General features: G+C 39.2%; 1 protein-coding gene across 7 annotated transcripts in view; it reads left to right on the forward strand.

Annotated features, from left to right (window-relative positions):
• The window catches only part of mettl15 (methyltransferase like 15), a 59848-nt gene extending 48933 nt beyond the window's left edge, over window positions 1-10915 (forward strand). For 2 of the 7 annotated variants that reach the window (XM_020713439.2, XM_004067038.4), the window contains exons 4-6: window positions 3476-3667; window positions 4590-4768; window positions 10164-10867. In XM_020713439.2, the coding sequence (XP_020569098.1) occupies window positions 3476-3667; window positions 4590-4768; window positions 10164-10591 (799 nt within the window). In that variant the 3' untranslated portion in view covers window positions 10592-10867. Of the gene's footprint in view, window positions 1-174; window positions 3324-3475; window positions 3668-4589; window positions 4769-5230; window positions 5320-10163 lie in introns of all 7 variants that reach the window. The other 5 variants (XM_020713442.2, XM_020713445.1, XM_020713452.2 and 2 more) reach the window with 5 other exon arrangements.
• Window positions 10916-24949: the final 14034 nt, after the last annotated feature.

A 24949-nucleotide genomic window follows, 5' to 3' on the forward strand; every position in this document is an offset into this window, starting at 1 on the left:
CAAAGTGAGCCTAAATGTAGAAAGTCAACAACTTTCACATACCCACGAGTGAAGACTGATGGGATGTTAAGATGATCATGCTGTTCACTTTGCAAAAATCAATTCCCTGTTTCTCTAATGCAATGGTTGTACAATTCCAGGCCTCAAGAACCAGTGTGTCTGCTTGATTTCCAGATATTCTTGCCTTACATATGGCAGATCACCTGGCTCAGGCGTGTCAAGCCAATCAGAACCTGCCAGAGCAGTGGAGTCCGACCCTCATTGTCCACCTCTGACCTAACTCTAAATGGAAGTTCTTTCACTGTTCCAGTTTTAATTGTATCTCTCAGAATGGACATTGTTTCATTTCATTTTTTGTTGGCCAGTTGATTTTACAGGGGGTTAAGTAAGATTTGCAACTGTTTTTTAATGTTTTCCATTTCTGAATAAATAAATAACCAACAATTAGTTGGTAAATGTGATTGTTTAACATGAATACCCTTTCCAGGTTAGTTTGCAGATACTGTGCCTTGTCTAAAGCTTCATCAGCAAAATCAGATTTTTTTGTGTGTGTCACCCTGCAGTGCTGTGTGAACTGCACCATTTTAGAACATTTCTATCCATATCTTATAAAATGGACTGCATTTGTGTTTTAATTCTTCTCTTGCATGCCTTTGAGCCTGCCAGAGAAGTAGTCCCATTAGAACCCCTTTTTGTTTCTTGATTTGAGTAGCGTTCAGACTCTCACAATTAGGGGTGTGGTTAGTGGGTTGATTGATGGGTTCAAACTTAATTATTTTACGCTTATAATTGCAGATTTGGGAACGTTGTCAAGGTGGGCGGAGTAAACCCTGATCAAAATGCCATCACAGTTTAAATTTCATTTCACTTGAGTTTAATGGCTTAAGTCAAACGTGTGTGTATGTTTGTGTGTGTCTACGGGTAAATCAAAGTGACACAGTAATAAAGTGATTATTTGAAGTATTTTCCTGCTAATTTCCTGTTTGCTTTATTTGAAGACATTGTATTCTCATTTTTCTTGGTCCTCTATTTTTGTTGATGAAATATAAAATAATTTTTATTAATTGACAATATTACACATAACTTTTTGTAATTGTTATTGTTTTTGAATAGGACGCATATTAAAATTACAGATAATTGGGTTCAGCTTAAACAGACTTCTGTTTAAGTTGATCTTGAATATCATAATTTTTTTTCTCTTTTAGATTTATTTTGTCTTTTGGTTGAAAAAAAACACAGTGATGCATTCTGCTCTTGCTCTGAGAATAGTCTGTTTAAGGTGGTCTTTAAATAGATTTTTCTTTTAACTGATCAGATAAAAAAACTGGAGATGGAGTGCTGTGCTTAGAACCTTGTTTGTGCATTTTTCTTGTGAAGTTCACATCTTCCAAGTGACGATGTCTGAGGAGAAGATGAATCAAAGACCACAAGCCTTTATCATTACTGTTGAAAGGATAGCAGTATCTTTTTTCACTTCACTTTAATTTTAGCATTGATTTTCTTTTTGTAGAAGAGAAATTTTGTACCATTATTATTTCATGCTCTATCAAGACACATTTTCCTCTTAGACAACAGAATGTACATTTATTTTAATTTAATTTAAAGTTGTAATTGTATAAAATTTGAGCACAACAAAGCATAAAGTCGATCCCAAAGTTTTTCTCAGGAGTTTCAGAGAGAATGTTATGTTTGATTTATTACTATACAAATTCACCTTAGTTACATTCTATAATTTATAAATATAGAAAGTCACTTAATTAATTTCAATCAGATTTATTCTTTTTTTTGTATCACTGTACATAAAACTGGCACATTTCGTTTAGAAATTAACTTATTTTTCTCTTCGGATGTGTTTTAGCGACATAAAAACTTTCAGCCTGTGACAGAGTGAAGACAGTCACTGCTGGTTAAAAGGTTTTAATGCAGTAAATGCCGTAAATACATCTAATGATAGTGTTAAAAAAAAATTTCTTTTAGAAAATACGTTTTATTTCCTGCCCAAAAGGAAACTAGAGCCCTAATCCTAACCAAAAGACTAAGCAAAAAAGTTTAAGTTAAAAAATAGATGTCTTGATAAAATTTTAGTAATCATTCCTTTTTGTTTTACAAGCAATTAAAACTACAATTTTTCAAATGTCTTTTTTTTTTTTACCATGAACCCACTTGATCTGATGTTTGCATGAGGAAAACTGAAACTGTGTACAAGTTCTCAAATAAAGCAAAACTTGCTGTTTTTTGGACTTTTGTCTCATTTTGAGATGCAAAATGGTCACAATAGTTTTTTAACACACAATTTAGGGATTTTTTTTTTCCTCAATTGGGAGACCCAGTCAATGTGGTCAACGAAAAAACAGTTTTTTCTATTTAATAATGTTTTTTTATTTTTTTAAACGCACCTTATTTTTTACTCTTAAGCTTTTTACCATTAGACTGGGCTTTTGTTAACATCTGCTGTATTCTACAATATCTTTTCACTGTGACAAATAAAAAGATATTCACTCTTGATGTCGACTGATTACAAATACAGAGTTTAGGAAAAGAAACATAAAATATGATTGGCTTTCCAGTTATTTAAACACTTACATAAATGCATATTTTGACAAATGGCCTCTGCATCCATTTATATAATAAAGTTCACATCGAGGAGCCTCTGAGGGCCAGTAAGGAGAGGCATGTGTTGTTTTTTTTGCTGGGAGTTGTGCATGCTTTTTGTGGTCTCACTTCTTCATGGTAGGAAAACACTAAAATTAACAAGTCTTTTTGTCCAGATGGATGATCGTGTGTTGAAAGGAGTGACTCACTCAGTGTGCACAGAGTTGCTCGCATAGATGGGTGAGACATCAGATTCATCAAGCTATTTGAAACACATTTAAAGAAAAAGTTAAATCCCAACTGTTAAAGTGTCTCACAGATAAAGTGTATAATTTAAAGTATGCCTATGTCTTGGTGCAGCTATAGAAAAAGCTTGCTGCTCTGAACTTCTTAGCTGAAGTTTTGTTTAATAAGTTGATTTAACTTGAAACTCTCCAAATGATGAAGTTTTAGTTTTATTTGCATGGCGGAGGGGGCTACTTCTTTTAAAAAGTTTGGGAGTCAGGCAGTCATCCTCCACACTTGTTTGCAGTGCTCTAGGGCACCTTGGAAGAGTACTCCCTTGGGCTCTACCTTTGTTATTTTTGGCCTGCCAGGTGAGCACAACACAAGAGTTGACTCTCTGAACTGGGTATGCGTCCCCAGCTGGCCGGGGAGCAGCTTGGGATATCCCTGCTGGAGTTGGAGACAGGAAAACCTGTCTGGGCTTCTCTGGTCCTTCTGTTTCTGCTGTGAGCTGGTTCTCTTTTTTAGCCGATGAGCTTGACATTTACATAAAAATGAAAAAATGCTGCAATGAATTAAATCACAACAAAGCTCTCATTTCTTGGAGTCAACTTCAGTGAGTTGTTAAACAAAATAAAATTCTTAATCTTTTCTCCAGAGGCCGTGTGAAACCATTGCTCTGCCGATTCAGCGAGCTTGAAGCTTTGTTGAATCGCTTGAATGTGAAGCCAGGGAGCATTGATGCCGTCTTGTTGGATGCTGGCTGTTCTTCCATGCAGATGGATCAGGCAGAGAGAGGTTTCTCCCTCAGCAAAGATGGGCCCTTGGACATGAGAATGGATGCAGAGAGGTAAGACATTTGCCACATGGAGCAGCTGGTCGGGGCGAGAGCTGCAGGATTATGGGAGCCAGTAGCTTCAATGCTCACTGGAGAGCAATGAGAGGATCACAAGACTTAAAAAGGCCCCCAGAAACAAGTAAAAAAACAAAGTGAAACATTTTCTTTAAATAAGCAAAAAAATCTACCAATGGTGGAAAAATGATCTCACTGAGAATTCTTATTTTAAGAAAAAACTTATAGTAACAAAGACATGTTCCTTTTTGGCTGGTTTAACCCCCCAAGTCAAGCAGGAGGAGATGGTTCCCATTTTTAAAGTCTTTGGTATGATTGGACTGCGGATTTGAGTTCACGGCCTTCCCCTCAGGGTGGACACTCTACCATAAGACCACTTGTGGTAGATTCAGGTTTTGTAGTGCCCCCAGAAATTTGTGTACACAAAAAGACCCCAAACAAAAATGAGGCACGGTCCCATTTGTTCCAGTTTTCACTTTCTTTTCAAAATAAAACAGATTTTTACTTTTAGTTCTCTAAAAAACAACTCGTTTTTTGAAATTTTCTTTTTCTTTTTAATTCTATTGATTGAAAAAAAGATCATTTTCCAAAGGTTGATGTGTAAAATTATTGGAACATAATTGTATAAAAGTTCAAGGCAAATGTAATAAGTTTTTCAAAGCAACTGACTCTAGATTTTGCAAATATTAATGTGTATGCATTCGCAACTAAATCGAGGCGACACCCCAGTGTCAGCATAATCTGCAAAACATCCACATAACCTCATTATTAGCAAACTGCATCGCTCCTCTCCCGGCTTCACAATCTTTCTTTTCAGAACTGCCAGCTAAAAAGGTTTTCAGATGTGTCTGTCAGGATTTTCCTCTGTCAGCAAAGACATGACGTCAAGCAGCTTAATTGGGCTTCTCTTTGTGCGTAGGTACCCTGACATGCCCTGTGCTGCTGACGTGGTGAATACCTTAGATCAACAGGCTCTTGCATCCATCCTCATGGCCTATGGAGAAGAAAGACACGCCAGGAAAATAGCCTCAGCCATCGTAGAGGCACGCCGGGTCAGCCCCATCACTCGGACGCAGCAGCTGGCCAGTGTTGTTGCAGGTACCACGCCACCCTCCTGATTAATTCCCTGCCGCACCCTGGGGGCTGCAGGGGGAAAAAAAAAACAACTTAAGTGGACTTATCAGGACTGTTTACCGGTGGCATGTGTGCTTCTGAAAAATGTGCCGACATGCGGTGTCAGTCGTGGTTGTACTTCAGTTTAAGGAGGTTTCATTCTAAATCTCTCCATGAGAGAAAAAATTGACAGGCAGACAGAGATGAATGTGGCTGGAATAGAAAAAGCCCAGAGCCTTGAAAACAGTCTCACTAAAGTAGCCCGCTATCCGCCGCTCCCTTGTAATGCTCCTCCTTTTCCTTCATGTGGATATAAAGCACACCTGACATAAACGCAGGCACCCACACAAGCTGACACAAATGACGCACTATTACATGCAGCAGGGCTTGGTTGTTTTATATTTTTTTTGTCTTCCCTGATTGTTGTTAGTTTTTTTTCTTTTCCAGTTTTTGACTCCAAATCTGAGATGCAAGATGTCGTTGCCACAGTTATTGAGCAGAGCAGTGCGTGCGTCAGTGTCACCCTGGGAGAACAGGTGTGAGTAAGAGCAGCTGTTTGATTTCTTTTGAAGAGCAAGCTGACTTAACACCAGTGTTCTTTCGCAACTGTTCAACTATTCAAGATGTCTCGTTTTGAGGAAGTTTTGTGTGGGGGACGGTGGCTCTATCATCAGTCGTGACAGTGATGCCTACAAAAAAACGTTTTAGTGGGAGTACTGACGAGGGTATGTGACCGTAGCCATTAAGGGTAAAAAAGAAAGGGCATTAAAAGTCTTGTTTCTGAAAAATATTTTGACAAATTTTGCTACATTGAAAAAATAAATTACTTTAACCTGAGGGAAATTCTAGAGAATGACCAAAATAAGAAAGAATTATAAGGTAATAAATTTGTAAATGCTTCGCTAAAAATAGATTTAGTAAAAAAAAAAAAACACTTGCTGCATGAGTTTTTAGCATAATTTAAAAATGTTCTGCTTTTAGATAATTTTCAGGTGAATTAGATGTGATATGATAGAAGTTGAAATATAGGCAGTTTTCTTGTTAGACAAGTGTCTCCTAACATGTTCTCTAACAAGAACATGTTAGGAGACACTTAGCCATTTATAAGTAATTGCTGTAAATGTGATTCAAATTGGGGGGAAATTACAAACTTCTTTCAGATGTTATAGCTCGCTGTAAAGTTAGATTGTAAAATATCATAGAAAAAAAGCCACGGTAGAAAAACTTGTTCAAAACCTCCTTTATTGATGTGATCCTCATTCAGGCTCATCAAAGTTTATATTTTAGATGTAGAACAGCGATTATATCAACATTCATGGTGAAATTCATATTTGTTGAGGGACAACTGCACTATTGGAGGAATATGGGGGCAAAAATTGGACTAACTTGTATGGAGGACCCAGGTGGCCTGTACGAAATGTCAGGGTCGTAGACTGCTCAATGGTCCTATAGAGCTAAAAATTTTCATGCACATTTTTTTCAATGCAGTTGCTGCAGGCAACAGGTCCTAACAAACATTAAAGTGTAGTAATTAAGGAGCCAATACACACGCATCACTAACGACTAGAGTGGGACAATAGGACACATACGACAGCATCACCCAAACGTCCCTAGTATCCTTGAGATGGCTGCACAAGCCTTAAGAAAACTGCAAGACACACCTGCGCTCCCCTCAAGATGTGGCCACTCCTGTCTACAATTCTCTATGGGCCTGCACAACTAAAAAACACACCACAGTAAGGGTCAACTCAAAGTATGGATGCATTTGACTAAGGCTTAAGGCAACAACAATCTATAAAGAGGCCTGGATGGTATAGGATTATTCCTCCCAGAGTTATTGGGGAGACGTATTAAGCTAAAAGACAGACAACTCAATATCTACAATATATTTATTTTTAATATGAGCTTACATTTGTTTGTCTTCAAATTTTTACTCTTTCCTCTTTTGTACACACCTACAGGTTAATGTCCTTGTTCTGCCAGAGTCCTCAGACAATGAACTCAACTTGACATCTGGAGCTATTTGTCATATTTTAGGACAGTAAAACAAGCAACATGACCAGTTGAGAGAACATGAATGAAGAGTTCCATTGTTTAAATAAATAATGTTCACAGTTGCTGTACTCAAGCATGTTCACATCCTGGTCATAATTCCTGCTGGTTTACACACAGTCAGTTCTTTCAAAGACTTTAAGACACTTTCTGATGAGGTGCAACCATAGACATGTACAGATTAGTTATGATCCCACTTCATTTGAAAGGTTCCAAATGTTTTTTACCTCTGTATTTTTTTTTTGGTTCTGACCTTTGAGAACAACATATCTACATCTGTTGTGCAACTGCTCTCATATGCACTTTGTACATGTGGCAGTTGAAGATGAGACGTACCACCAGGCAGAGTATGACACAGAGACGTGCAACATAATACTGTAATTTCTGGATAATAAGCCACTACTTTTGTCGCACGCTTTCAACCCTGCGGCTTATTCAATGATGCGGCTATTTAATGCATTTTTTTCTAACGGCCGCTAGGGGCGCTCGAGCAGAAACGGTTGGCGTGAGGGGGAATTCTGTATATGTGATGAGGAAGACACAAGTTAATTTTTTCTTAGACACGCGTGCGGTTTCAGCACATCCACATCTACAATCTACAACAAAGTGTGGGGACCTGGGGTTAGCCCCGCCTTCAGCCCCTAAGACTCATGGGAAGTGGGGAATCGTGGGTGTAAAGTTCCTCACCATGAGCGAGGGGACTGTGAGCAGAAGTTAAGTCCATGCTTTTTGGCTGTTTGTGGGTGTGTTCAGAAAAGTAGGCTTTAATGCTGGAAAGAACTTAATGCAATATGCATCTGTGTTTGTTTCTTCCTCTCTGACTCAGTTCAAGTTTGTGCACTGTATGGAAGATGGACAGCTCTCCAACGTTGACAGTTAATTAGCAGTTAGGCCCTTGTGTCCCCGCTACAGTTACTATGCGGCTTATGTATGTACAAAATATTTTATTCTTTAAAAATGTAATGGGTGTGTAAAAGTGTAATCAGGTGCGCTCTATAGCCTGGAAATTACGGTAAGTCTGGTGCTGTGAGTTGAGCACTCTTAGCATTGTAGTTTAGTCTGAACCACATGACTGCCCTGTTTAATACATGTGCAGATTTCGCCGTTTTTCCACACAAATTTCTACAGAATGTTTAAAGGATAAATTAAAGAGAGCGTGTGGCTTGTTGAGGCCAGAGCGGGGCTGGTTCTTTGTTGTGCTGGCATTAAATTGATTGCAGTGAGTCACACCCTTCACTGCTTTATGCAGGAGGAGAGAAATGCAGCATGGCTAACTTTACATTTTATAGTAGTTTTCTTCTAAACTTTAATGTTTATTTTAGTTGTTGGTGTGTGCTGCTGTATTTTGATTGTTTTGGACTTTATTTTCTGCATTTTAAACCTGCCAACTTTAGCTTTGCCCTTCTTCACTTAAATGCAGCGTCCTTTGTTTTGCTAATTTTGAACTTTTTGACTCTTAAAGTTGATCCGCAGACCTTTGAATGTCTGTCATCCGAAAGGTTAGCTGGAGGCCTGGAGTGAGTTATTTCTAAACCTCATACAAGACAATTTAGACAACAGAAAAAGTCTGCCCAATACTTTTTTTCTTTTAAATCCAAATATGGGACTGTGATTTCATCTTTTTTTTTATTTGAACTTGACAGTGACTCATCACCAGTGACAAATAAGCAGTAGCGGCGCCATCGCCGCCTTCCATCTGTTTCACACTTAGTTTGAAGGACCTGCAGCTAAGTCCAACTGCAGTGCTCCCACTTTTCAAAACAATGGCCTGTGTGTTTTTTTAAATAGCCAGTGGGTTTCTTGTGCGTGCTCTGACGTGTTTTGTCTCAACTTTCTTCCATGCTTTTGTGTTGGAAAAAGACGTTGGAATATTTTGTGACATCTGTCCGTCAAAGAAATGTTGCATTGACATCTTGAATTGAATAACTGTAACCTAATATACATCATGACTCGAAACATTTGTGGTATTTTAGTACACAAGTAGATTTTTCTAAAATAAGTCCTTGTTGGTAAAAGTTTGGAAAATATTCTAAAGTTCTTTGGATGATGAGTTAAAAATGAATCTTTTTTTTTGTTGGTTTCTGAAGAGGCATACTTTTTTTCAGAGTGGGGGTTGTAAAAGTGAATTCTCTATATAAGTCTTTATTTCTGTTATAAAAATCAAAATGTCATTGATATTACTTTAAAGAAACATTTTGGAGTAAAAGATGGAATTTCCTAAAATACGTTGGTTTATCCCATTGACTGTATAGTAGAACTGGACTAACTAGTGTGACGTTTCTCATAGAAAATACCTACAGTGAAATAAAGCCAATTCAGCCGTCGTTTTTCTGCCATAAGGAAGTCGCCATGCTTCTATGGCAACTACTGTTGCCAATCAGGAGTGAGATTGTTGAAAGTCCACACACCTTCCACTGACAGTGGCTCTGGAGAATCTGTCAATCAAACATTGAGGTGGGGCATCTGATTTGCCAATTTATTACCTGAATACTTGCGATAAAGAAAAAATATCATCAACAAAAAAGGTTTCAGAGCAAGAATGCCTATTCTGACAAATAGAACGACTGTGTAATAGCTTTTATTTCTCTAAAAAGTCTATGGGATTGAGTAGTTCCCATTTGGAACTCAAGGGAGGAGGGGTCACTCAGTCCAGATCTCTTACACACTCAATGGTCTAGCCTCCAGATGTTTCAAAGCATTTGTCTATCACCTCACTTATGTAGAAAAAAAAACGCTGTCCCATCTTTTTGTTACATTAGGTGCCATAAAGACAAACCAACTTAAATGAAATATATTTATATACAATATTAATTAATGTGGCATACTTTTGGTTGTCTGATTTCTCATTTGTATATTCAAATGTTTCAAATTATCAAAAAGATACATAAAATTCACACAAACAAAAATATATTATGTTTTTATTTATTACATATAATTTATTATGAAAAATGAAATCGGAACCTACATGCAATGTGATCCAGGGAGGGACCATGTCAGCACCTCAATTTGCTTGACAATTTCACTCCTTTAAAACCAGACAAAGTGGATTGCTTGTTGCATTTAGAAAAAACACACAGGTCTAAGAACTTTTCAAACATTATTTTAAAAATGTGCTCAGTAGATGAAGCTGCTACAGATGCAGAGGATGGAAGAAGAAAGTAAAGATGTTTAAAAGAAAAAAATAAAAGAAAACCGGTGTTTGAAATGTGTGAAGATCCATTTAGTGGATATTATTCCACGAGGATTTACTTAAGTGTTTTATTGGGCTGACAGTGGGTCCATTAGATGTACTTTTATGATTTTTTATTCTTTTTTTGTATGTTTCTAGGAGCATTTCCTGCTGCAGTCATCTATGCGCGCAAAGACAGACTTCAGCGACCTGCTCATGTAGCCACTAAAACCTTTCAGGCTCTGCGCATCTTTGTAAACGATGAGTTGAATGAACTGCTTGCAGGCCTGCGTGCTGCCCAGGCAATGCTGAAACCTGGAGGACGCCTCTGCGTGATCACGTTTCATTCACTGGAGGACAGACTGGTCAAACGTTTTCTGCAGGGGGAGGACTTGTCAAATCTGGATCACTTTAGCCAACGGAAGCACAGCAGGAGTAAAGAAAAGCTGGAGAGCAGGAACTCAGAAGGCGGCAGCAGTGTCTGCTGGATTCCTCTGCGGAAAAAAGTGATCGTCCCAGAAAAGGACGACATTAGAGACAATCCTCGCGGTCGCTCTGCCAAACTCAGGGCAGCACTGCGAAATTAACTTTGCAGTGTTGACTGTGACAGATTAATAATTTTGTTTTTTATGGTACTTTTTTCACCCTAGCTGCACAACTACAATTTCACAGAAATCCACTTCTGCAGAGACAGAATTTGTCAATTCTAAGAAACCAGTTTTGATGGTAAGTACAGATGTTATTGATTCCTGCTGCGTCGTTGCAGAGCTTCACAATGATGCTGAGTATCAAGCAAATGATGTTGCCATGCAACATCTAGTAAAACAAATGTATCAGAATCCACAATGTGCAAGGAGTTCAAATGAAGTGTCACGAATAAACTAATAAAAGCTATGTGTGTCCTATGAAAATCTGACTTTTTTTCACTTACATAAAAAAAATAAAACCTGAATAATTTTAATTCTGAGAAGTCAAGCACAGACTTTTTTCAGTTGAAATTTAAAATCAATGAGTAGCTGAAGCTCTTTATAAAGTCCAAACATCATTTTAATGAGAGATCTTGAAAGTATGATTGAAAGATTTGATAGTTAAGCATGAATAGTCATTAGTCTTTGGCAGTTGGGCTCATATTTGGGATGACCTCAGACTAAGTAAAGAATCCAGACACTCATGATGGTTAAGTCTAGACCACATCGAATCAAATAGCCCAGAGGAGGGTGGAGGTGGGCCAGCGAAATGTCCGGAATGCGGAAAACACACTTTAACAAATTTAAAGACAGGAATTTGATTGTGATTAGTTGTGAAGAAGTGGGCACTTTAGCTGTTGGCTCAAAGTGAAGACCAATAATAATCGATTAGATTTATCTGCGCTTTTTCTTGGCGCTCAAAGCATTTACAATATGTTCATTATTCATTCACTCCTCATTCATACTTGGTGATGGTAACTACAAATGTAGCCTCAGCTGTCCTGGGGCAGGTTGACAGGGGCGTGGCTGCCTTACGTTCTTTCTGACCATCACCTGGACATTCATACATATTCACACAGTGGAGCCGCGCTGGAGGCAGGGAAGGTGAAGTGTCTTGCCCTAGGACACATTGACAGCTGGCTGGGGGGAGTGGGGATAGAACCGCCAACCCTTCGATCATTGGACGACCCGCTCTACCGCCTGTGCCACTGCCGCCAATTGATGAGTGACGTGTGGAGTGAAGAATCCACTCAGTCCCTACTCAGCGTACCTGGTGATTAGGCAGATCTTCCTTATTGAAATTGCACCAAAGCTTCTCTTCATCCTGGTCTAAGTAGACATGCCAACTTTGTTACCTATAACCATTTTGTTGATTTTCCATACTTTTTTTGACCATCAGTCCACATTGTGTGACCCCCTTTCTTTTTACATTTACTATTTTGATAATCTATCATGTAGCATTCACCAGTAGTTAGAAACAGGACAGGTTTTTCACATGTTTGTATGCCAATGGTCTACCATTGTCAGTCTTGGAGGAAATCCTTTGAATTCCTTTGAATTAGTGAGCAATGTAGTTTGACAAATTTGCACAATTTGGAATGTTTTTCCAAAAAAAAGAAAAAGGGAAAAAAAAAACTGTGTAATAAACACATTTTCAATTAAGTTCTCGATTAATGTCCCTCTCCAGTCACCTTTTGATATATTGTAAAATCGTTTCCAGTGGTCATTTTATTATGACTGCTATTTTTAGCCCCAAAAAAAAAATTGTGATATTATTCCTGTAGTTCATTAGAAATTTCCCTCTATATTGTGAGCGGGAATGTTGTAACCCCGTCCACTTCCCATTCGCCATCTGTTTACGTGCTCTCCCACTAGCTTACAGCTTATGGCTTGGCTTGCCGTTGTAACTTGTACGTCATACTCAAAAGCTTTTTTCAATGGCATTTTTTCGTCTTCTCCTGATTCACAACATTTTGAATTAAGAAATACTCACAGATGACATTTTAAGATGAATAATCTTTATATTTGTCCTGCATCATGAGAAAAATTGCACAAAAACACTTGGTGGTTATCAGTTTTTTCTTTCTTTTTTTTAAAAGACTAAATTCTGAAATTTAAGTTTTTTTGTGAGATGAGAAATCAATAGTATTGGCTTATGATATGTTCAAGAATTAATTTCCATCCACACACAAAAAAAAGCTTTGTGTAGTGGTTTTTATGCCCTCAAATTGGAGAAAATGACCTTTTTTTCTTTTCTTTTAGGGCATACAAATATATTTGTGTTCTTCTCCTTTTTCCTTTTTGAGGTGCTCGTCTAAAGTCCATGAGAAATCATAATAAAAGAACTTTTCTTCATTGACGGTTATATTTTCCTTGAACCTCCATTGATGAACAGCTCAAATGCAACCTCCACTGCACCATATGAATCAGTAATGCCACTAAATACTGAATGACGCAAGTGTCAGAAGTGGTGCTGAATGAGCTGGGTGGTTGTTCTTGAACATTCTCTCACCCACCAATTGTAAGCAAATGAGGTGTTTTGATCTTTACTATCTGACTCTTCCTAATTGTAATTGCTCCTTCAATATTATTAACACTTTTTTCCTTCTTTCACAGCTTAGTTCGCTCTAAATATACCCTACTCGTTACCTTGGAAACTAAGTGGCTCAAGTAACACTCAAGTGTGTCTAAAATTACGTTCTGTTTTAATCTGTTTTGAAATGATGCAATGTTATGGGTTTGTATGTGCCTTCTTTTTGACATCACAGACAAACATTCGTCATTGTTGACAGAATATGTCAGGAAATTCAGCCTCTGCTTCTTTTAATTTGCAAGAAACTTTCCCGTGAACTGTGTTTGATGTGCGTCAGGAGGGGAACTTGCGCAGGCACGATTTCTACTGACATTAATGCCCGATATTGTCCACATGAATCTAAAAAAATCGAATCTTTTAATACAGGTTATTCCCTTTTTTTAATGAAGTCATGTCAGTATGTGTGCTCGCCTGTAGCAAAAGAGGGCCAGATGGAAATGTATTTTAGACAAATGTCACCATAGGAGGGCATGGATAAAGCACATTTGCTCATGTTTTGATGTTTCTTTCGGCATTATAAAATGAATTCAAGCGCAACACTACGCCATAATGAAAGAAACAGCGACGTTACGCTTCAAGAAGTACACACCTGGACAAAAATGATGGCTCTTCTGGAAAAGATTTTTTTTTTAAAAAGTGAACATAGCAACATGTTAAGCTAAAGTGTGTCTTCTGGAGGGAGATGAAAAGAATAAGATTTTTCTTTGTAGATTCCAAAGAAAATTATTAGCAAGCATTCTGAAGAGGAAACCATCACCAAGCAGTTAAATGTTGTTCAGAAGTTGTTGCAATGTAAACTGATGACAGATTGAAGAGACCGATAAAGTAAAAGTAAACCTATAATAACCACCAAAGGCATTGAAGGGGAACTCTATGTGACGGTGCATGTGTCCAGTCACATCATCTGTCACTGTTTGAGTTAAGGTGAGCCTCACAGGAGACTACAGAAGACTGTAAATAGGGACTGGAATATGCAGCACACCCCAACACCATTGACAAATGGGACAAAAGTGGAGCTTTTCAATGACTTAGCCACAACTGCCCTTATCGGGCTGTCTTTGGGTGAAAAACCTGTACGAGGCACGCAGAGCACCTTTATAAAATAGTGAGGTTGTAGACCACTCGGTTGGTCCTTAGATGGGTATCGGTAAACCCCCGCACAGATGCATGTGACAACACCTCAACAAGCCATATCTGCTCTATAGTCACAAATGCAAAAATGTTGAATACCAAGAAAAGAACACTTGGTTTTGTTCTGGAGCTGCTCAGCAGCATCTGCCAAAGGGTATGTTGAGCGTGTGCAGCGTGTGCAGGGTGCAACACTAAGTTAAGACTTCAGCAGTTGTAGTGCAGAGGTGGGGTGGTCAACCTCTGATTGGAAGATTGCAGTTTCGGTCCCTACCCTGCCCATCCGTGTGTCAAAGTGTCCTCGGGCAGGGCGCTGAACCCCACATTGCTCATGGTGGTTATAGGTTGGTGCCACTGTTCGGCAGTGGAGGCGTCATTAGTGTGTAAATGTTTTTGTGGATGGCTGACTGACTGTAAAGCGTTTTGGGCCTTCCAAAAAGGTAGTAAAACAGTATGTAAGTATTTACCATTTTCCTAAAGTATTCTGGAGCGAAATGTGCTGCCAAGTGTTAGAAAGCTTGGTCTTGGTGGCAGGTCATGGAAATTCTATTGCAGAAAATTGACCCAAAACAAAGAGCTAACATACCGAAAAATGTCTGAGAGCAACACATCTGACATTTGTGAAGAAGCCTTCAGAGCCCTGATCTCAACCCTTTTGAACATCTGTGGAAGGAGACAAAACCTGGAGAAGCTATCCTTCAACCAGACACATCTGGAGCAGTTGGCTCACGAGTAATGGACAAACTGCCAGCCAGTTTTCCGTCAACAGAGGAGTACCAGCAATTTAGCCCACATGTGTAATTGTTGCTAGTCTGCCAAGAATTAATAATAAAATAAAGAGTTCCAACCAATGACAAGCAGACAATTTGGTGTCATGATACTTTACAATCCTCAACCAAATTACTGAAACCCTGAAGCTACTTCATAACTCAAGTCCTGGAAGGTTTTATTGGGGGAATTTTTAAGTCAATACATTTAGAAGAATCATGAGCAATGATGGTTTATTTGACTAAAGATTGATGACTGACTCTAGAATGCTTGTTCTGAGATGATTTTCAGATAATCAAAAAGGAAGACTTCTAAAAGGAAAATCATAGGATGTATCTACCGGCTTCATTGAAAACCAGTCAGCCTTTGGTCGGATTGACAAACATGGGAAAATGTGTCCTGGTGTCTGGTGACAGATGCACACTAACCAAACTGATGCAAACATATGTGCATGTGGCCGTTATGACCTTTTACTATCTTCAAACTTTTAAGCCAAATGCCCCACAAAAATGAAAAGTTTGTCATAAACTTTTCATTCCAAACTACTTAACTTCATGCCAGCCAGAAATTATTTCCATCTCAGCTACGAAACAAGCGTTCATGCGAGGTAAGAAAAAGAAAAAACGGTAATCCATTCACGCTGGAAGATATCAGTCGAAGGTTATATCCCAGCTTTTGTGAGATCTGAAAAGAAAAAGACACAAATATGGCATATCGGGACACAGCTCCCTTTGGATTTGACCAGCAAAAACACTGATTTACACATACAGCAAAGCATGTGGGCAGATTTCTTGCACAGCTGTTGGAAGCCTGCTCAAACCAATAATTTATGTCACCCACTGCTTCAAAAATAATTTATAGAAAGCAATAATAAGGAAATTGCCTGTTACCTTTTCTCTCCGGTACCTTCTCATCCCCCAAGCCGTGTGTTCATCTGGAAGAATTAAAGAGAAATGTGTTTTAATCATTTGATTTGTGTGGAAGAAAACACGATCTATGAAGAGTTATGTGTGAAGAAATGTATTTGTGTTGTTCAGTGTAAAAGAGTTCAACTTACTACTGATATAAAGGTAATACAAGCTGTTGTCTGACAGTGAAAAGCAAATATTGTACATCTGCCGTTACTGGCACCCATAAAAAAGAAAAGAAAATACCAGAAGATGCTAACACTTTCAGAATTCTGTTTGCGAAAAGCCAGGCGGACACATTTGTTTAGAAACCTAAGGGCGCAGGATGCATATTACAAACACAACTCATCCTTTGTAATACTGTTGTCTCATTGAACAAACACACTCCTATGGTGCTGTGCAGAACTTATCAGTTTATATTTGAACAATTTTAATTTAATTACCCAAACTTTAAGAACAAGTTCAGCATTCCATCGATTTGGATTTTTTGTGACCACTTTAACAGTATGACATATTTATGACAGCTGTTTTTTAGTTTTAACTATTTCACTTGACCACAGTAATTGCCCTGTAAGTTGCCATATTCTGTCAAAAGAAGATTTCTTTTAATTGTGACAAATGAAAAACATATTTGCAGAAGATTTGTGTTTTCTGTTTGTGTGTAAGTGTGTGTGTGTGTATCTGTGCTTGACCAAAGGGCCTGTGGTCCATTTCAGTTCAGAGTCAAGTGATGAGTAAAGCCACAAACTGCAACCTGAACTTTTTTTTTTGTTTTTTTAAGTAATTGCTTCAACTTTCTCACTGACCTTTTTTAAGAGCACTTTCCTCCCCTCAGTTATTGTAGAGAGCTCTGGCATTAAAAGAGAATATTTCAACGTTTACATGGTGATCTCTGCAGATTTCAAACATAACTCTGCTTCTGCTGAGCATTTGTCCTTCCAACTGTGTTTAACTGATGATTAATTTCAGCCCACCTCTAATTCTCTGAAGTTATAAAGCATAAAGTCATATTTTGCAAAAGGGTTAATTTACCAGAAAGGTTCCAAAGCTTTTTTTTGGTCAAAATTGTCTCTAAATGTTTATGAGGTTTCACCCACTTTGTTGCAGTATTTTTTTATTGTCACCTTAGAATAAAATCAAAAACAAAAAAATATTTTCAGTTCAATTTTGTGTGCAAAGTGGGAGAAATGCAACTTGTGTTGCCACTCCGGCTGATTCTATTTGAAAGTAATCGCTAATTTGTATGTTTTTAGCAAATCAGTGTTTCCATATGGGCATTATTTCCCTTTGTGTGTGGGTTAGATCAATGGTCCCCAACCCCCGGGCCGCGGACCGGTACTGGTCCGTGGGTCATTTGGTACCGGGCCGCTCAGAAAAAATAAAATAACTTACATGAAAGATGTTTTATTTTGAAAAATTGCCCGATTCTCTGTTACATCCGTCTATGTTACTCTTGACGCAGGCCAATTCGCTCGTATCGGTCACGTGATAGGATAACGCTAAATAAAACCCAGGAACAAAAAAAATTAATAAAAAACAAAAATCTTTGGAAAGTTTGTTTGCCAAGTGGAAAAGGCCCAGCCAGGAGACAGAAGAGGAGCCTTGGACGTCCAAAAACAGAAAGCTACATTTATAGACAGTATCAGGAGTCCTACTTAAAATACGGATTTATCCCAACGGGAGATCCCACGCACCATTCAGAATTGTGGTGAGTCGGATTTCCATGCACTTATTTTAAAGGCATGTTTAAATGTTATAATAATAGTGTCCAGGGAGTGATGCGGGCAGAGAGGATGTTGCTCATGTCATAGTTCGTGTTTATTGTTAGAAAATACCAGTTTTCATGCAAGTCATGTTATCTTGTTGTACTGTAGTGTTGGTCACGTGCACGTTTGGTCTGCTGTCGGAGTTCCGGAGGCTGCAGGGGTTTCTGTTGGAGCTGGCAGCACAGGGAATTAAATCAATCCCCTTTGCCTGCTTTGGTCAAAATAGGGTTGAGCACGGGTGTTTCTTTTTGCCTACGGGTCCTTTCATCTGGCAGTTATGTTGTTTCACCCTTAGTTCTTTCTTCCTGTTGTGTTTACTTCTTTTTAGCACCATGAGTGTGGGAAGGGGAGAGGCTGATGACACCTGTGCGATGTACAATGTTTAGCGTGTCAAAATAAAAGTGCAGAGTACGTCTCATCACGTGTCTCTGCCTTTATTGGAGCATTGCTGCAGCGTGTGTCCGCCACATATAACATACCGGTCCGTGAGAATTTTGCCAGACATCAAACCGGTCCGTGGCGCAATTAAGGTTGGGGACCGCTGGGTTAGATGATGGGATAGATAGATAGGAGAAGGTTCAAAGAAATATTGTTTTAAGTTTTTACATTTTCATCCATTCATCCGTTACTCCGGCTTTGTCTTGTGCAGTGTCCCAGGTTGCTGGACCCTATATCTCATCTATTTAAGGACAAAAGCCTTAAAACAAACAGAATATATTGTGAATCTGTTGCAGGGCCTCACACTCACAACAAATGGACCATTTTTTTTTCATACACATTCACACAGTGGAGTTTTCAATTTAAAACATGAATGTTTAAAGCACAAACTAACATAAGAAGCAGTGTTTTATGAATGCGATTTCAGATCTATCCAAGGTTTCTCTTTCCTAGAGGAGGACGTTTGTATTTGGGAAATCATACAAGTTAGTCTCACACACATTTATTAATTTTTTTCTCAAAATTAGAAGGTAGTGGACACAGCATGGGAAAAGTAAAAATGAATAAAAACGCTAAAAAACAAAGTTACTATAATATTAAAAAGCCAATAATCCAAAAAAGAAATGCTGATTGCTTCTCTCTGACTAGTAGTACTGATTTCTCCTTTAATACAGTCCATGGGGCTGCTGGAGCACATCACTGCTGTTTTGGGGAAAGCACGTAATGTAATATTTACAGAGGAACCTCAATAGAAATCTTGAAAGTGTTATTGAAGATTTAATAGTGAAACAGGACTTGAGCATGAATAGTCTGTAGTCTTTGGCAGTTGGGCTATGGGCTGAAGACATCTAACATGCTTGGGATGATCACAGACAAAGTGAAGAGACCCCTTGGCTCTGACGCTGATGGTGGTTAAGGCCAGACTGCACCGGAACAAAGTGCCAGGAGGAGAATGGGGGGAAGTGGACCGGCAAAATGTCTGGAATGCGGACTAACTTCTATGAATTTGGAGGGAGGAATTCCATTGTGATTGGCTGAGAAGAAAATTAGCACTTTAGCTATTGGTTCAGAGGGAACACCAATTGATGAGTGACGTAAAGAATCAGCAACCTAGCAGCCCAACTTTTATGAAAAAAGCCCCCCCCCCCCCCCCCCACTTCACTGAGAGTATTTCACATCAACGTATGCAGAGGTTGTCTTCTTTATATTAAAACAAAGACTAAACCTCAATCCAAAGAAAAAGTCCAAGTGGTACATTTACTTTAGTTGGTTGGGTGTAAGGCTGGCGCACAGGAAACCTGGATTTAATTCCCAGGGAGCGCATTGAGTTTCATCCAGTGTGGGCCCTTAGGCCCTTATGTAGCCATAAGGAGACTTAAATCTGGGTCTCCCTATGCTGGTCGCCAGCCTGGATAAAATACAGGGCTGTTTCAGGAAAAGCATCCTGCATAAAAATCTCTGCCAAACCACCTGTGTGAATCAGTGAAAGCTGATTTGCTGTGGCGACCCTTGAAGGGATATACCGAAAGGTGAACAGCAGGATTTATTTATTAAAAAACCTTTTTTAACCTTTTTTTTTAAACCTTTTTTAAACAACATTTTTGTGTCTGCCCCTGATTAACAACAATTTGACTAAAAAATTACTCAAAAATGCTATTTAAGCTTAATTTTCTTTATTATCCTCCATTATCAGAAAAATGCCACACGAACAAAAAACGTAATTTTCTTTTTTTTTACAGTGTAGTAATGAGTAAAAATGGATAAACAAGCAAATCCTCTAGATATTTCTCCTACCTGACTAGCTTTTTGCTCTTTCTCTTTTTCATCAGAGAGGAGTAAGCCAGGTGCTGTGGCCATTAACTCTCTGTATGATCAGAGCCAGCTCAACCCCCCCGACACACTGAAGAATGTCGGAGAGCATTACAGAACAGAAAGCTCATTCTGTTTACATCTTCATTTTTATCTCCTTCACTCTGGCTACCTCCCCATCTGAAAAAAAGATGATTCACTGCACAACCTAGAGGCTGAAACTATTTGAATGATTTCTATGAATTGTATGGAGGGAAAGTAGATTCCACTGTGGAAAAAAAAAGTCATGTTTAGTGGGGGCTCCTGCTGTGTTTTACTGAATTTCAGACAAAAACCTAGGCCAATGGGTGAATGTACGCTATCTATGAACATTGCACTTTTTTTTTTAATAGAAATAAACCCGTAGCATTCAGTACACCCAGAAGCTAAACACAGTCAGTTATGTTTCAGTCATCAGCACTTGTACCACCCGCCGTTACAGGCGGTGCGCATGGTGACCTGATGTCAGCTCACTTACTAAAGAGTAAGTGTCTCAAGAGGAGACAAAACCAGTTTCCTTGTGCTCTCAGACCTGCTCACCAGAGAACATTGGCCTTATGTGATGCCTGCTGCATTTGAGAGCATACTTTGGATGGTTCACTGGAGAACATTATGTTTATTTTCAGGCCTTCTGCTTGTTTGATGAGTCTTCTCAGGCAGGTAGCCAGGCCTGTGAGGCTTTGTTTGGCACTCCTAAGTGCCTTAAGCACGGACAGGGTGTTACTGTTATTTGGACAATGGAATATAATACACATTTCTATAGCTCATAAAGCTGGCTAACAGAATTATCAAAAGCTGTTCTATGTCCTCTAACTTATCGATACCTGCCAGGTTTCTAATAGAAAAGCTATCCAGGCTCCTTCTTTTCATGTGAGTTGTTATTATGTTAAGGTTAGAATTGCGCATTAAAGAAGCTTAGTACAGATTCTCAGATGGTGAAGATGATAATGCGTCCTACTTATCTGTCAGGCTGACTCACACTTGCCAGAGCATCCTTAATTACTTCATTGATCTCTATTCAGGCAAAGATTTTATTTTCAAACATCACAATAATTTGCCAGTAATTAGCCTGTTTGTACTTGTTGTTGGTTTCATATAATGATGCTATGCAGCTACTGTTGAGGAAACCAACATGTATCTTGTCTGCTGTATCACAAACGCTTCTGTAGGATTTTGTCAGTAGGTTGAATAACTTAAAAAAATGATTTTTTTTCAGCTATTATGGGAAAATTGGAAAATGTCTAATCACCAAACATGGTGTAGGGTCGTGTATATCAATGGTTCACATGACAAATTGAAAGTGGCACTCAAAACAAGGATTAATAGCCCCAGCCGCATCCCCAGTACCAACTATAGCCTTTAACAATGACGGACCTGTTTGATTTTAGTGTGTAGAACAGGGGTGTCCATTTCCGGCCTGGAGGGCCAGTGTCCTACAAGTTTTCCAACCAATCCAACCAATATGCCATTGAAGCCCCTCATTGACTAAACACAATCCAGGTAATTAACAGCAGATAAGGCAGGGTTTCTGGAAAACTAGCAAGAGGGCGGACCTCTAGGCCTAGAGTTGGACAGAGTTGGACACCCCTGGTGTAGACCAAACCCTTCAGTTTTTGTAGTATATATTATTTAGATACTTTATATAGTTTTCTTTGTGTGCTTTTATTAACACAGATTTTCCCTCTTTGAAGTGCTGAGAGTCTTTAGTGATGGCTGGATGGGTCAAAGTTTATATACTTTATAGGCCTCAGGTCACATAGGCCTTTTCCAGAACAAGTTAACTACCAAAACAATAACCATAAATTCCGGGTTATAAAGCGCACCCGATTACAAGCCGCACCCACCTATTTTAACGTGCTTAAATATTTTTGTACATACACAAGCCGCATCAGTATACAAGCCGCTGCCTCGACAAAGCGCATCCTGACTACCAGAGTGTGCATGGCTCATTACCACACTGTGGGCAGGTACTGGCCTTGTCTCAAGCTCATGTATCTAATTACACCCACATCTGAAACAGCATGGACCTCTATTCTGTTCACAAGTTCCTCAGTTATGGGTTTTTTTATTTGATTTTTTTTAAATTTTTTTTAACTTATTGACAAACTAGGTATCATACATAAAATTACTAACAGTAACCATATAATCAACATTACATCCCTCAGTTATGATGAGGAAATTTACATCCGCGATCCCCCATTTCCCATGAGTCTTAGGGGCTAAAGGCGGGGCCAACGCCCGGCTCGCCACACTGTTGTTCGTGTTTAAGAATGAGCAAGGAGCAGCAGTGCATGGAGGGGTGAAAAGGAACAGCTCTCCTTCCACTTGTGTCGCGGCAGCATTATGGTACTAACGGGGCTGGTTAAAAAACATCAGTAAAATACCGCGCGCCTCAGCGCGATACGCGCGCCTCAGCGCAGCGCGTTCGTCAGAAGCTTCCTTTCACAACAAACACTTGTTGCTCCCCGGACGCCTCTGCGCTCTGCGCTCGCCAAGCGGGCTCCTTGTCTCCCCTTCCTATCCGAAAAGCTCACACGGCGGCTGTGAGCTTTTCAATGCAAAATTCCGCTCAGTCAGAAACGGTAAAAACGACCAAATGGATTTGTGTTTCCAGTCGTGTCCCGACAAAATAAAGGCTGATGTTATTCACACATATTTACGTGCAGCCAGCCGAGTTACTATGACTCAGAGGTAAATACACTTCTGAGCATGCGCTGTTCTCTCCGTCACGCAGCTGACCGGCATTTCCATTTACTGATGGGGGATTTTTTCACGCTGCTTTTAACGATTGCTTTTAACTTGAAAGCTTTATCATATTGTAGCGGCGATCAAGTGCACGTTGGGTCTAATGGCACCAAAGGATTCTGGGATGCGGCCGGGCATGCGTGTTTCTTTTTGTTGAACCATGACTGAAGTGTCTAAGACCTGAAGTGACCTCCATGCTGTTTGGCTGCTCAGAGGTGTGTTAAAAAAATGACTTGTGCTTGGTGGTGGATGGCGCATACAAAACCATTCACCGTGCCCGAAAGTACGTACATGGCGGCCGCCAATCAAATCCATAAATTAGCCGCGTCACAGAATAAGCCGCAGGGCTGTGAGCGCATGAAAAAAGTAGCGGCTTGTAGTCCGGAAATTACGGTATATTCCGTCTCTGTTTTTAACTGGGTTTCTCGCAGTTGGACGAATCTGTCAGTAAAATATTAACAATGAAGCCGTAAAAACCATCAAAAAATTGGTTGGTTGATAACAGAAGCCATGGATGACACAAGTTCATCCCTAAGGGATCCACCAATCACTGCAGTGAAAGCAGATTCAAGATTCAATCATCACATAGACACACCCCCACACATAGCTTTGGAAACCTTTTAAATGGGAATCTGGATTTTTATTTGCACGCCAGTTTTCTAATTTTACCTGAGATTATCCTGGATCCTTGCAAGTGAAGTCTGAATGTGTAAATAAACACCCTTGAACTGGATTATAGAACAATTCTTTGACTTCCAGGTTAAAGAAACGAGTTAGTGGTTTTATTTTATATTTGAGACATAAAAATTAAAAGGTGCAATGAAAAAGCCCACTGTGGTCATGGCAGAGGTTCTCTCTTCCTTTTGTACTGTGTTTCTCCTGGAGTTGGCTTTCCTATCCTTCACAAGCGAAGGTGGGATTATCTTTTGTAGCGTTTTGGTTTGTTTTGATGGCTTCCAGGAACCCTGCCTTACCAGCCCCCTTCAGAGAGCCTTGGCCTGATTAGGTCTTCATTTTCAATCCCTGTGGGTGTCTCTGTTTTAATGCCTTTAATCAGCATTTTTTCAAGTATACTTTGTAATAAAAATTATTTTTATATGCTGGAACCATATCTCTTGAATCTCATAAACTTAAGTTCCCTCTGGTGGTGCAAAATACACCCATTTCTTGTTCATACCATATTGGGCATTGATGGCAGAATAAGAGGAATCAGGAATGTTGCTGTTCAACGTTGCTGTGCAACGTTGCTGTGCAATGTTGTTGTGCGTAGAAGTGTGCCAGGCAAGTATAATTTTCGAAATTTTGTAGGCTGTAACACATAGGACTAAAAATTGGAATACATTGACATAAAAGCTTAACTTTCTGCTTTATGCAAGGTAGCCAACATGACAACAAAACACGCATCAATTGAATGCGTTGAAAGTTAGAACCAAGTTGAAGTTTGAACTTTAGTAATGACATATGGATGTCGTCCCAATTAATTTATGAAAGTGCCAACCATTTGAAAATCATGGAGCCCGTGACCTGACATGGGTAAAATAATAAACATCTTGTTCCCACAAATTAATATCTAGTTCCTACGTAATAATTAAGTTGTGTGAACGAAATACTATTCCGTTCCCACGCATTAAATAATTTGTGTGAACAAAATAATTATTCAAGTCATAAGTCATTCATAAACACTGATGTGAGCAATATTTGGATTTATAGCAGATACCTTCACATTTCTGTCTGTGTGTCTAATTTCATCCCAATACATCTCGACCAATCACCGTGTCCCTGTAACTGTGGTGCATTCAAATACAACAGGATAAATAATAGGCTACGTAGCATGTAGCCCACCAGCCTTCGGATGTAAAGTGACTGCTAACGAGTATGTTCATAAAGTCCTGAATATTATTATTCCTATCCTACCCTAAACTACAATATCAGCTGGCTGTCTGTCTACCGGCCAGCCAGCTGCCTAAATGCCGGCATGACAAGCAAAAGAGCTCCGCGGCGGGCCGGAGCTCGTAGTAGCTATGTCCGGTAGGCGAAGCAGCAAGCTTGGGCATCCTATATCTTATGATATTTTTCTTATTTTAATTGAGACAATAAGAAATCGATCATTCTTGTTTTTATTTTTCCCCTCTTGAACGAATGTGGGTCACAGAGACATGGAGGTAGCGACAGAAAGCGGCTTCTGCAGTAGGATGGAGTGCGTATGAGAATGAATGCAGACATGGGGACCTGATTACCGATGCTTTTGTGCTTTTTAAAATAAATAAATTGGATCTCTAAATAT

Source organism: Oryzias latipes, chromosome 3, assembly GCF_002234675.1.
Source record: "Oryzias latipes chromosome 3, ASM223467v1".
In the NCBI taxonomy this organism is placed as follows: Eukaryota; Metazoa; Chordata; class Actinopteri; order Beloniformes; family Adrianichthyidae; genus Oryzias; species Oryzias latipes.